A 12,910-nucleotide genomic window follows, 5' to 3' on the forward strand; every position below is an offset into this window, starting at 1 on the left:
CTTTTTTTTCTTTCTGAAAAATAATAGGGGATGGAGTATTAGATCTCTCTACAAAGAAAACCAGCACAAGATCCGAAGAGTCCTCAACATGTGATCCATCTTCTGAAAATTCTATGTCTGGGTAAGCCACATCTAGGAAATAATTATTAGTTGATGCAAAAATATATCTTTGAAGACAGAACTTTTATGATATGTTGAGTATACTTATACACATTGGTGTATACATCGTTTTTCTTCAGAATTTTTACCACTCATAAATGTCTATATCACACCTTTCATTTGTCTTTTTTCTTTCTTTCTTTTTTTTTTTAACTCTTTCTGTTAAAGAAAAGTTATCAGAACAATCACCAAACTTTAGTTCATGTTGCTAAAATGCGAGTTTAATCATAGAATGCAAACTAAGAAGCAGGACTGCAAAAGATAATTTCAGTTACTTCAAGAATTTATTTAGGAAACATTTTGAGCAGAACATTTAACTTCAATACTTAAATTTTTAAAATAGCATGAACAAGTTTAAAAGTACTGTATTTAATAATTCTTAATGAAAAAAATAACTCATAGTATTGATTTTTATTCTTCCTTAGGTGTATGATGGTGGCAAACTGCTTGATATATACTCAGCAGTGACCATGAAAAGTTATTTTATGTGTCAAAAGCTACCATTAAGTTAATTTCAACAAATAACTATTAATGAAATGCTGTTCTATTAGATTTTGTTATAATTCGGGTATCTTCCCATTTTATTAGCTTTGGCAGGACCCTTTTGTCACCTATACATATTAAAGAACAATTTGTTTCACCTAAGAATATCAAGCATTTTTGAATCATGAGATGCGTTAAACCTTTTGTACTAATTTGAAGTTTTACAATGATACATTAGAAGGAAAATAAATAGATATTAAAAATATCTAAAACTGAGTTTTATTATCCAAGTATATGGTTATGGTTAAGTATAGAATTTTAAGTTTTTAGATATAGAAAACTTAGTCTTGTGGAAGTGTGGGATGTTTGTGTTTGGTAATGTTCCTATAAATTTCCTATAAAGGGGTTGACTCTTTTATTACTTGTTTAGCGGTAACGTCACGTTTCTACTAACAAAAGCTCCTTTAGGATTTGGGTATTTTTAATAATGGAATGCTAATTGTATAAATTATATCAATGTTGCTCTGCAAGCATCTATCAGAGGGAATAGCAACAACATGAGAATATTATGTATTACTGAGTTAGGACTTTAAGTTCTTGGAAGGTCTGCCCGTAGAGACCACTGTATGATTGACACATTGTCCTACCAGGACTATAGCATTTGTTAAGATAAGGAGTAACTACCACGTCTCAAAGACTTTAAAGTGTCAGAAGCAGTGATGTTACCTAAGCAAGGAGTATAATAAAGGAGTGGACCCTCCCCTTCCATAGCTGTGTGAGAGTCTCTCATGCATCAGTTTACCATCGTTTCATTCCATCCATCCAGGAGACTACACAGAGACAGAGAGGACTATGTGGAAAGAAGTGCTGAGTTTGCAGATGGTTTGCTCTCAAAAGCTTTGAAAGACATTCAGTCTGGAGCATTGGACATAAATAAAGCAGGCATACTTTATGGCATACCTCAAAAAACTTTACTTCTCCACTTAGAAGCCTTACCAGCAGGAAAGCCTGCATCTTTTAAAAACAAAACTCGAGATTTCAATGATAGTTACTCATATAAAGACAGTAAAGAAACTTGTGCAGTGCTGCAAAAAGTAGCCTTATGGGCAAGAGCTCAAGCAGAGCGCACAGAAAAAAGTAAACTCAATCTACTTGAAACCTCAGAATTAAAATTCCCAACAGCTTCCAGTTACCTCCACCAGTTAACTCTCCAGAGAATGGTCACTCAATTTAAAGAAAAAAATGAAAGCCTTCAATATGAAACTTCAAGTCCTACTGTACAGTTAAAAATTCCTCAGCTACGAGTAAGTTCTGTTTCAAAACCACAACCTGATGGTTCTGGTCTTCTGGATGTTATGTATCAAGTTTCCAAAACCTCTTCAGTCTTAGAAGGATCAGCTCTTCAAAAACTGAAAAATATACTCCCTAAACAGAACAAAATAGAATGTTCTGGGCCTGTAACTCATTCAAATGTTGACTCTTACTTTCTACATGGGGACCTCTCTCCTTTGTGTCTTAATTCTAAAAATGGGACAGTTGATGGAAACTCTGAAAATACAGAAGATGGATTGGATCGCAAAGATAATAAGCAGCCTAGGAAAAAACGTGGCCGCTATCGGCAGTATGATCATGAAATAATGGAAGAGGCTATTGCAATGGTAATGAGTGGAAAAATGAGTGTTTCCAAAGCACAAGGGATTTATGGGGTACCTCACAGCACTTTAGAATACAAGGTAAAGGAAAGATCTGGAACGCTGAAGACTCCGCCGAAGAAGAAACTCCGATTACCGGACACTGGGTTATTTAATATGACAGATTCAGGGACTGGCGGCTGCAAAAATAGCAGCAAGCCTGTGTAGATTACTTGTTAGCAAAATGGTGTGTGTGTGCGCGCGCGCGCGTGTGTGTGTGTGTGTGTATGTGTGCGCACAGGTATGTATGTGTGTATGTCTGTATACACGTGTGGGAATTACATATGCTCACTTTGACAGGAGACATGAAATTTTACAGTTCAAAAACCACATACATGCCTTTTTGAAAAAAAAGTTTTATTCAGGGTTTTCACTGTGGACAGAATTATAGAGTTCCTCACTTAATTCTGATAGTTTCTATTTAATCCTTGTATAAATAGGTGAAAAAAAAATTCAGGTTTTCTTTAGTAGTCAATAGCATAAAACGTTGTGGAAAAACAAGTAAATGTCATGTGAAGCATTATTTTTTATTGGTGAAGGACCACCCCAGCCATTCAGTTAAACCATCTTATTATGGAAATAAATGATTAATGGTTTATAAACATTTTACATAACAATATTTACAGTTATTGTAAGCACCTCAAGTAAATCAAAGGAAATTTTTTTAAAAAGAAAAAACTTCTATCCATACAAGGAAAAATGGATGCATGCAGTATTAGTACACTACAGTACATTCTGTAGAACACAAAATACATTCAAAGCATCCATTAAAAATATAAAAGAAAATTTAAATGTATGTTTTAATAGGCAAAACAGGACATTTATAATTTACTGTTGGTTTAGCAAGAAATTGGGGTTTGCAAAATATATACTTAAAAGAACTGACAAATATAGTTAACCCCAAGCAGTTCTAGGATCCTTTTAATATAAGATGGAATACTAAGAACATATAGTAATTTAATTATTAAAATAACTTAATTTTCTTTTTAGTTTGAAAAATAAGCTAACTTGTAAGGTTAGAGAAGAAAGGTTGAATGCAACTTAGAGCATGTTTATAATGTGCAGAGAAGTTTGAGAATGGTAATTTTTGGTTTAAACGTGCTGGTTAGTTGATGTTATGACTACTTTTAAATTTAATTTAAGGATTGTGTCACACTCCTACTATTGAAAAACCTCACTGTAACTTTAAATGTATTTGCTGCTGTGACATTTCAAAACATTTTCAGTTTATCAAAATGAATAACAGATTTTCATTTTGGTGGGCGATACATTTTCATTTTGCTAATAACCAAATTTGCAGTTTGTTCAGGGTCTTGAATAGAATTACAGATATTAAACACTGAAGCTGTTTTGAACTTTCATTAATGTAAACTCCTAATTAATTGGGTAGTTAGAAGTTGGGTAGTACATTTTACCTTTTATTAGATACTAGGAGAGACCAATTACTTTCATATAGCAGTTTAAAAAAAAAAGTATCCATTTTGGATTTTAAAGGAATATGCAGTTTGGGTAATGTTATAAAAGCAAATCCCTGCATGAAAAGTAGAGATTTTCTTATATAACTTCAGTCCTGAACTAATGTCCTTTTTCTGTGTTAAGATTCAGGTTTAGATGACTTTTCTAATACAGTTTTCCTAAGTCCAAAAGCAGGGCTTTTAAGTGACTTTTAAAGAAAAGTACTGACTCAAATACTTGGGTTTTTACACTTGTGTTTGTGAAGGTTAATGCTCACATGTATAATAATACTTGAGTATTCGATCATTAACCTTAAAAACTGCTCATATATTTTAAAGAAACAAATAAGAAAATAAATGGCACAACCAAGTTGTTAGTTATTTGGTCTCTTAGGTCTATATTGAACCCTCTTCAACTATTGTTACCTATAGAATAGGTAATAGGATATGAATCCTTACATACTTTTTTAAAGGAAATGCTATACCTAATAGATTACAAAACAGCAGATGTCAGGGTCATCTTTCTTTTTAAAGAATTAAGCCATATTTTGTGAGGGCCAGAATGATGATCGATTATTTAATATATCCCCTCCCATTGCAAAAACAAGTTGAAAGTAAAATAAAAGTTTCAATTTTGTGACCTCTTTATATAGAATTTTACTTGCAAAACTTTGGGGACTTGAATGCGTTGCCTAATATTTATATTGTACTGACCTTTTTTATTCCTCACACTATATTTACATTAAATAAATTGATTGAGAAGTTTATAGTAAAGGGAAGAGATGCAGTACACTTTTTATATCATTTAAAAGATGACCTGACCAAAAATTGACAGGATTCATAAAATCAGGGATCATTTTACTATTGACTTCACAGTGATCAGTAGTTTTATAGGTAATATTATAGTTAATTTGCAGCATTTTAGTACTTGCATTATTTATTTTTGGTCAGAAATAGTATATTAAAATATTTTTTGATAGTCTATAGATAATGATCAACCCATAACCGTTTTAAAAGAAGCAAAATGTGTTTGTTTCTGATTATTGGGCTAACCTCTGATTTTACAAACAAGGAAAGGCAGGGAAATTTATGGGTTCCCCTTCTCCCCAGTGTATTCCATTAAAATGTTCTTTATGTTATTTACGTTTGAACTACTTTATAATTCAGTTACCAGTCACTACTTAATTAATTGACAATTTTCTGAAAAATCCAGTTTCAGCAGACCTTTAAATGAAGGTGAAAGCAACCCCTATTGTGCTTTCTACTTATTTGAATGTTTCTCAAGTATTTTATATTAAAAAAAAAAAACAAAAACAAAAAACAGTGCCTCTGTTTTTAGAACTACTGCTCAGTAAAGTTGTTTAAACCATTTCTGGTAGCTAATGACAATTTTATATTAAATTGTATACTAACTTTAGTGAGACTGATTTTTTTTAGTTGTTTACAGTACAAATACTTGTATTTGTTTTTTAATTGCAGTATTTCCATTGTCGCAGTAATTTAGTAAAACTCTGTGGCTGCCTTGATTTTGACAGATTTTGTTAATATAAACTGATTTTTAGGCAATTAGTTATATTTATGCATAAATCAATTGCACTATAATTCATGAATTATTTATTACAATATTTTCTAATGAATTCCATGTATCTGTCTTGTGTTGTAAATGTACTGTAATTCTGTTCCTTCTTTGTGTTGTTATATACCTAAATCTGATTGTATGAATTTTAATTGTTCAGTTAACGTGTTTCTAGGTTGTAATTTGTAGTAAAGCACTTCAATGCTTTTGCACATAAATTTACAACACTGGTGTGTGATTGATTTGCTCATTCAGTAAAAAAGAAGAGAAAAAATGACTACATTGTTGTATTTGACTCACTTCTAGGGAACAGATTTACTAAAGCTAAATAAAAATAAGTTTACTTAATAGAAATATTTCAATAATAACTTGTAGTATACAGAATAAATAGTAACAATAAATAAAGGTTATTAAATGTTTTTGTTGATAACTCAAAAAGAATATCTCTAGTAAAAATTCATGTACCAAAAGAAAGCCCCAAAAAACTAATATAGAAGGAGTTTGTATGGAAAACTATTTGGTAGTATTTCACATTATCATTTAGGAATATATTCTTTCCTTTAAGTTTTCATGTTTCTCATACTAGTTTCTTTGAGATTCCAGTATCAAAGGTACTGTAAAAAGAAGAGTAATATAAATAAGCAATTTATACTGTTCCATATATTTTAAGTGCATTTTTAAAGGGAAGATTAAACAAGAAAGCATCCATTTTTTTAACTGTATAGTTTGCCTTTGAAAAGCTGAAAAAGAGTTTGTTACATGAACATCTTTAAATATTTGAATATTCTTTAAGTGAAATAAAAAGCCTGTTTTTATCTTCTACTTGATTTTATAGCATTTGGCCATTTCAAAAACTAGTACCCCAGAAGACATTAAATGAATTCATTGAAATCTAATATATTTTCTTGGAAAGCATGCAGTCAGTTCTCTGCATTCATCCGTTAGCTATGTTTTATATACTCTGTGTGTATACATATACATATATATACACAGATGTGTATATATATACACATACATATATACATTTCTTACACATGTAAACACACAAAATTATTAAACTATGAATTAATGTACATCTTCAGTTTTGCTAACTTTCGAAATATAAAGCCACTTTTCTTAAAGCATAGAAAAATATTAGAAATCATATATCCAGAGTTACTATTTTAATTTTCTTTTCCATCTTCTCCTATGTATATCATTACATATAGTTGTCTGTTAATGAAACAGGCGACAGTGCCATTATTACAAACTACACAGTTTGATGTTTATCCCTAATTATTTTTAAACAGGTCAAGTTCCCCAGTATCAAATTATTTCCCCCAAGGAAACTGGAAATTTCAGTGTATTTACTTACTTATGTTGTGATTCTTTCTACTTTGATATCAATTTGTTATAAATAGTATAATAAATTCACACCAGCATGAAAAGGAATTTAGTGAGTACTAAAAGTTGATTTATTTTTTTAAAAAGACATTTCCTAAATTTGTTGAAGCACATTTTTTCTATATTTATAACAAAAATAAAATGTACTTTAGATGAACTATTCCAATCTACATGTATCTGTTAGGCATGATGTGGGGTATTTGTAATGGGCAAATAATAAACGTTTACATTTAATGTCATTTTAATACACAATAAATATGTGTAATTATACTTAGACATATTCACGATGTCCCTCAATAGAAACATACACCTAAATATTAAACTTAAGAATATCTTTTAATTTATCAGCAAAACTGCAGCTTAATTAAAAGTTCCACAAAATGGGCTTTAAAAAAAAATAAGCTATCTAGTATAAATGAAAGGCTAGTTTCATGTTCAGAGTTTGGTGATATGTTTAACATAAATACATACTTTTCTGAAACAGAATTCTTTTAATATATTTTGTTCTTCTTGCTACTGGTACTGGGTGAAAAATTATACACATAGACATCTTTATTAGTTGCTATACAACACTCAATCTTATGCTTAATTGAAGATAGATTTTTATTAGTTTCTACCATGAACATTTTTCCAGCATTTCTAATTAAATAATTATAGGTAAGTAATATATTTAGTTTTAAGTAACTTTCTTTCAGTTCAAAAAGTTGTTTAATAAAAATATTTTTAAATACCTTCAAAATTTTATTAGGTAAGAAATCTTGACTTAACCTTAGGTGAGAAAATCTGTGAGTTTTTAAAAATCCAAATTACATAAATATTTACTTGTAGACTTCTATTTTCACTAATATTTTATTAATGTTTATTTTAAAGAAAGATAATGTTCTTCTGCATATCTTTCCTTAAGTGTACAAAAAGAATATGGCCCAATAATAGATTATTAAAATAATTTTAAAATGTCTACCTCACAAAATATTATAAAGTCATGATAAAGCATTTACCATTAAGGGCTGTAAAATAATTGATATGTTTGAGAAATGTAGTATTTTTCAAATACTAATATTATGTGGAGTTATTAATTTTTCTTTTAAAATATGAGTTTGTCATTAAATAATCTCTTGCCATATTACTTTATTAGTTATTATCAGGTGTCATTTACACTGATATATATTTCTAAAATAAGTGAAAAGGTTACCATATTGCAGATCTTGTAGTATTGGGGTTTTGAAACCCAAAAAACCCGAAAAAGATTTCTCATTATTAATTTTAAGATTGTATAGTCCCATATACTTTTGGTAATTTTACTGTCATTTATTATTTTTGTTTGATTTTTATTTTTAGTTCAACTCTTGATGCAAAATCAGAGGAAGCTACTAAAATGGAAAAAGGAAAGTCAACATTAAACAAAGTTTTGGAATCATTGTGCACATATCACCAGCAACAAATTTTAACTATGTTGAAATTTCTAATTCAAGAGCAAAATGCTTCTTCACTTTGTAGTTGCAATTCATCACGTGCTCTGTCTTCAGAATCTCAAAAATCCCTCATTGAAGATGATTTGCATGGTCTGTTCTGTAGTTGTGGTGAATATAGGCTGACAGAAAGAGGGTGTTTACAGAATGAAAGACAAAGCTCTGGCTTAGCACCCCTTTCAGTGTGTATTAAAGATTTTCGTTGCTTATCTTGCCAAACTGTAGCTATTGAGCACATTAAGACAGTAGTTAGTAGAGAAATTGCCAACAATTACAATCCCTACAGGTGCTGTTCTAGACTATTACAAAACTGTAACAATCACTCTACAAGATCAACCTTTTATACTCCTCTTTCTTTACCTGAAGTATGTGATCTGTCAATCAATATTAAAGATACTAACAGATCTCGGAGTCCTTCACCACCACCATTATCACCCATACAGACTGAAGGATTTGAAAAACTTAAAGATTCAATCTCAGGCATTTCAGCTTTAGAAAACAAACTTGAAGCAATTATCAATCAGCCTCCATCTCTCATACCAGCAGAAGACAACAATAGCAATTGTGAACATGAAGGTAAAATACGCAAAGCAAACACATCTGATAATTTAGATGACTCTTCACTCATAGCAGAAGAAAGCAGTCATTTTACGAATCATGAAAAAATTGATAAAGGTGAGAGTACTACAATTTTTCAAGATTTAATGGAGCGAATTAATGAAAAGTTAAAATCAATTGAAACTACAGATATAACAAGCCTTGTAAAAGTATCCAGTAGTGACAGTAATACTGAAAATGATAACCTAAGATTAGGTGATTTAATAACATCTCTTTTGCATAATGCAAAGGCTAGTGATTATAGTTTTATGGAGCTATTGAGTCAACATGATAAAAAAGTAGAAAATAAAATTATACAGACAAGATTCCGAAAGCGTCAGGAAACCTTGTTTGCAATGCATAATTCTCCTGATTCACCTTTGTTTAGAAGGCAGTCTTTACAAATAAAGAGAGAAATTGCTAGCCTTGATGAAAATTTTGCAAGAAAAAAGTCATCTGAAAAAATTTCAAAGAAATTGATACGCAATGATGAGAAAGTATCAATAGACAAAGAATCCTACATTTTAGAAGACTCTGCTTTCCAAAATCCCAAAATCATTCAAAGTTCAAATCATGAAGAAGCATCTACATTTTTGCCAGTATATGAAATACAATCATTGCAACTACCTCTTCATAGTTTGGAAACTAACTCTAGTTTTGACCCAATTTCAGAAAGCTTTACAGCTACATCACCAGAGAAAATGAACGTAACAAAATCACAGAAAGAATTTATAGCTGAAAAGAAAATACAAAATCATAGAGAAAATCCTAGATTAGAAAACAATCATATTCCTCTGAAGGATGATTTTACTGGACTTTTAAACAGAACTAGGCGAAACATTGTGCCTCCTGGGTGGTATTCTGTATATGTAACAAATAATTTTGTGTTTAAAAAATCTCCCAAGGCCAAGAAGTCTACAGAAAAGGATACCACGAAAGACCTTCAGGTTGATAGATCAAACAACATAGACATAAATGAAATCGCAAGGAATACAAATTTACAAGTTGTTGTGGAACGTCTAGAAGATACTATAAATATGGCCAAAAATACATTGGATAATCAGCCATTATCAGAAGGATACAAAATATCCAGGAAGTTAAAAGAAGATGTTCATTGTAAAGACCAAAATGCTACTAGAAATTTGAATCTTTGTGTGAGTGAAACATGTAAAGAACAGAGTTTCTTATCACATTCTAAAGTAACATCCAGCAATAGTAATAAAAGCAATTGTCTTGTGACAGTAGAACATGCAGATGTAATGGATAAAAGACTTGATAACCTCAAAAAAAATCACTTAGATTTGGGTAGTTTGACTTCACAGACAAGGTCTGAAGTTGTAGAAAATTCTTTTTCCAGTTACTCTAGTCCTATCAAACTCATGTTTCTTTCAGAGGTTAATAGTAGTGAAGGAGTCAAATATACTTTAACATCTGTCAGTACTTCCAATGCAAACCTCTGTTCTTTTGAAAAATGCCCAACTAGCCCTTCAGTAGGAAAAGAAACAGAAAAAAACAAGGGTCTCCCAGGCACATATTTTGGTGATTACAGTTGTAATACAGAAAATGACACTTCACAAGGAGAACAAAAAAGATCTAGTTGTGTAAAAGAACCTATAGAACCCTGTTCAGCAAATGTAACTGATATGAATATTTGTAAGCAGCAGGAAGAATGTATAGATAAATCAAACAGTGCTAGTGAATCATCTTTAAAAAGAAAACCAGGTAGGCCTAAAAAAATAGGTCCTCAAGTTGTAAAACAGGTTAAGCGACCAATTGGAAGACCACCAAAACCTAAAGTTGATAAGATAGAAAGTACTATATGCCGAAGTGAGCACATCAGTGTTGGGAAGAAAAACACAGAATCTCTGGTGTCAGGCTTAAATGAGGGTATTAGTAGAAAAAGTATCACAGTGACTGTTGTTTATGGAAGGTCAAGAAGAATTAAAAGGCATGTGTCAGAAGGTAGCCTAGGCAATGCTATACCTTTAAGTAATAGTAATGCTGATTTTTTGCATGAATATAATGGGCTGAAACATAAGAAAACAGCAGATATTGGTTTGGATGAAAGAATGACTGCCATACCAAGTTTGACTACTGAAAAGGATATCTTTGTATCTGGCTATGAACACATTAGGCCTACCAAGAACAAATCTGTGTTACCTTACCCTTACAGCAATATTATTCGGACAAGCCAAAAGCCTTTGACAGTAATTAGGAAACCTGGTAGACCTGCAAAAGTTAAAATCTCTGGCATATCTGTGACTGTTAATAGAGTTTCACCTCAAGAAAGAAAAGTATGTATAAGCAGCTGCTTGCCTCCTTTAGATCAAGACAGTATGCTAGAAAAAAACCTATCAGAAGAGAAGCATGAACACCAGTGCAATAAAGTGGATAAAACAAAAAGCACTCAAGCTGATTTATTTGAGGAGAGATCAAAGAATATGGCTTCTCCAGTACCTTTGAGACATTCTGTTAGAGACAGAAAGCCATCACTGCATTTTTTACATTCCCTAGCATCTTCTAATTCATTTGCTTACAGAAACAACTTGCTGCGTAAATCATATAAACTACATTTCCAAAAAACTAAAGATCAAAAAGAAAAATGCAAATACTCAAATATGAAAATAGCTTCCAAAGATATCTCAGGAGCTAGAAATTTGGGTAATACAAAAAAGAATCCTGATGATGGTAAATTCACAACTATTAATGAAGTATCGTTGGATCCTATTTTTTCATCAAGCCCTTCTCTTAGGTGGTGGGCAACTACTACTTCAAATGATTCCTTGTTAGAGGAGCTAAACAATAGATTTGAGCAGATAACTAATGCTTGGGTGCAAGTGAGTGGAAATGAAACAGAAAATTGTCTTCATGAAGCAAGAGGCCACTTAGAAGAGGATGGTAGTTTTAAAGTGCCAAGCCCTTTGGAAACCTGCCTTTTAGAACTTGAAGTCTCACCCGTAAAAATGCTTTTTCAGAAAAAGTGTGACATGAATGAGCTTTGTACCTGGTTTATGCAAACAACAGAAACACAGTCTCTTTCATTAGTTAGAAAAGCAAATGCTCGAAATCCTTTGGAAGTAATTAATACCAGAGGAATCAAAGTTGGAAGCAAACAATCTGATCATAATACTAGCCTTTTCAGAAAGCACTTTAAAAAATTTGCACTATCCTCTCCTTCAAAATCAGGAGGGAAATTACAGATACTGCGTAAAATTGTTAGATCTCCAGTGTTAAATGTGAAAAGTAATTTCACACTAGCCAGATTGAGGAGAACTGAATTTAAGAGACTGCAGCATGAAAGATGGAGACAAGTTAAAAAGCTTCACAATCATGGAACAGTTGATTGGAAATCTAAAAGAAGAAACTTAAGATTTTTCTGCCAGAACCAGTTTTTAAATAAGACTGCAGGGGGAACAAATGCTGACATCACACTTCAAGGAAAAAGCACAGCAGAAAATCGGCAGTTGGTCTTAGCACCTGAAATCAGGGATGCTTTTCTGCAACAGAAGGTAGAATTGCCTGACTACAGCACACATGCTAGTTTAGAAAGCATTTTAAAATTACATGCTAAAGAGAATGAAACCAACTACAGCCATAAAGATTTTGGGAAAGTATCAAGACAAGGGAAAGTGTGTTCAAGTTCTTGGAGGTCAAAAACCTTTAAAGACTGTAGGATATTTTTGAGGAAAATCAATCATATTGAACAAAGAAATCCATTTCAGCTAAATACAATCATTTATTCTCCTGAATCTGTTGAGAGTGGAAGTAATCATCAAACTTATGTTGAAGAAGCAAAACACTGTAATTTAAGATCCCATTCTGCCCAGCAAAATTCTCTTAAAAGGCAATCTGAAGCAATAGAAAAATCTAAAGCAAATAATTCTTCCCCTGACACTTTTGCTAGCCAACTTGATGGCAATAAATTAGACAAACATATTAAATTTGATAAGAATGCTTCTGATAGTTCTGAAGTTCTTAGTAAATTGAACAAAAGAAAAAGACCCTCATGGAAGACCACAGAAATATCAACAAAAAGACATAAGCGACAATCTTGTAACAGTGGACAAATGGCAAACTATTATTCAAAATATCAACTAG

General features: G+C 31.6%; 1 protein-coding gene across 6 annotated transcripts in view; it reads left to right on the plus strand.

Annotated features, from left to right (window-relative positions):
• Window positions 1-12,910, plus strand: part of LCORL (ligand dependent nuclear receptor corepressor like) — a 177,161-nt gene that overhangs the window by 129,033 nt on the left and 35,218 nt on the right. For 3 of the 6 annotated variants that reach the window (XM_020992645.2, XM_078148594.1, XM_078148593.1), the window contains 2 exons: window positions 28-121; window positions 8,085-12,910. In XM_020992645.2, coding sequence (XP_020848304.1) covers window positions 28-121; window positions 8,085-12,910 — 4,920 coding nt within the window. Of the gene's footprint in view, window positions 1-27; window positions 122-1,468; window positions 6,020-8,084 lie in introns of those variants that run through there. The other 3 variants (XM_020992674.2, XM_078148596.1, XM_020992680.2) reach the window with 3 other exon arrangements.

This window comes from Phascolarctos cinereus, unplaced genomic scaffold (assembly GCF_003287225.1).
Source record: "Phascolarctos cinereus isolate Bilbo 61053 unplaced genomic scaffold, phaCin_HiC Scaffold_9;HRSCAF=440, whole genome shotgun sequence".
NCBI classification, from domain to species: domain Eukaryota; kingdom Metazoa; phylum Chordata; class Mammalia; order Diprotodontia; family Phascolarctidae; genus Phascolarctos; species Phascolarctos cinereus.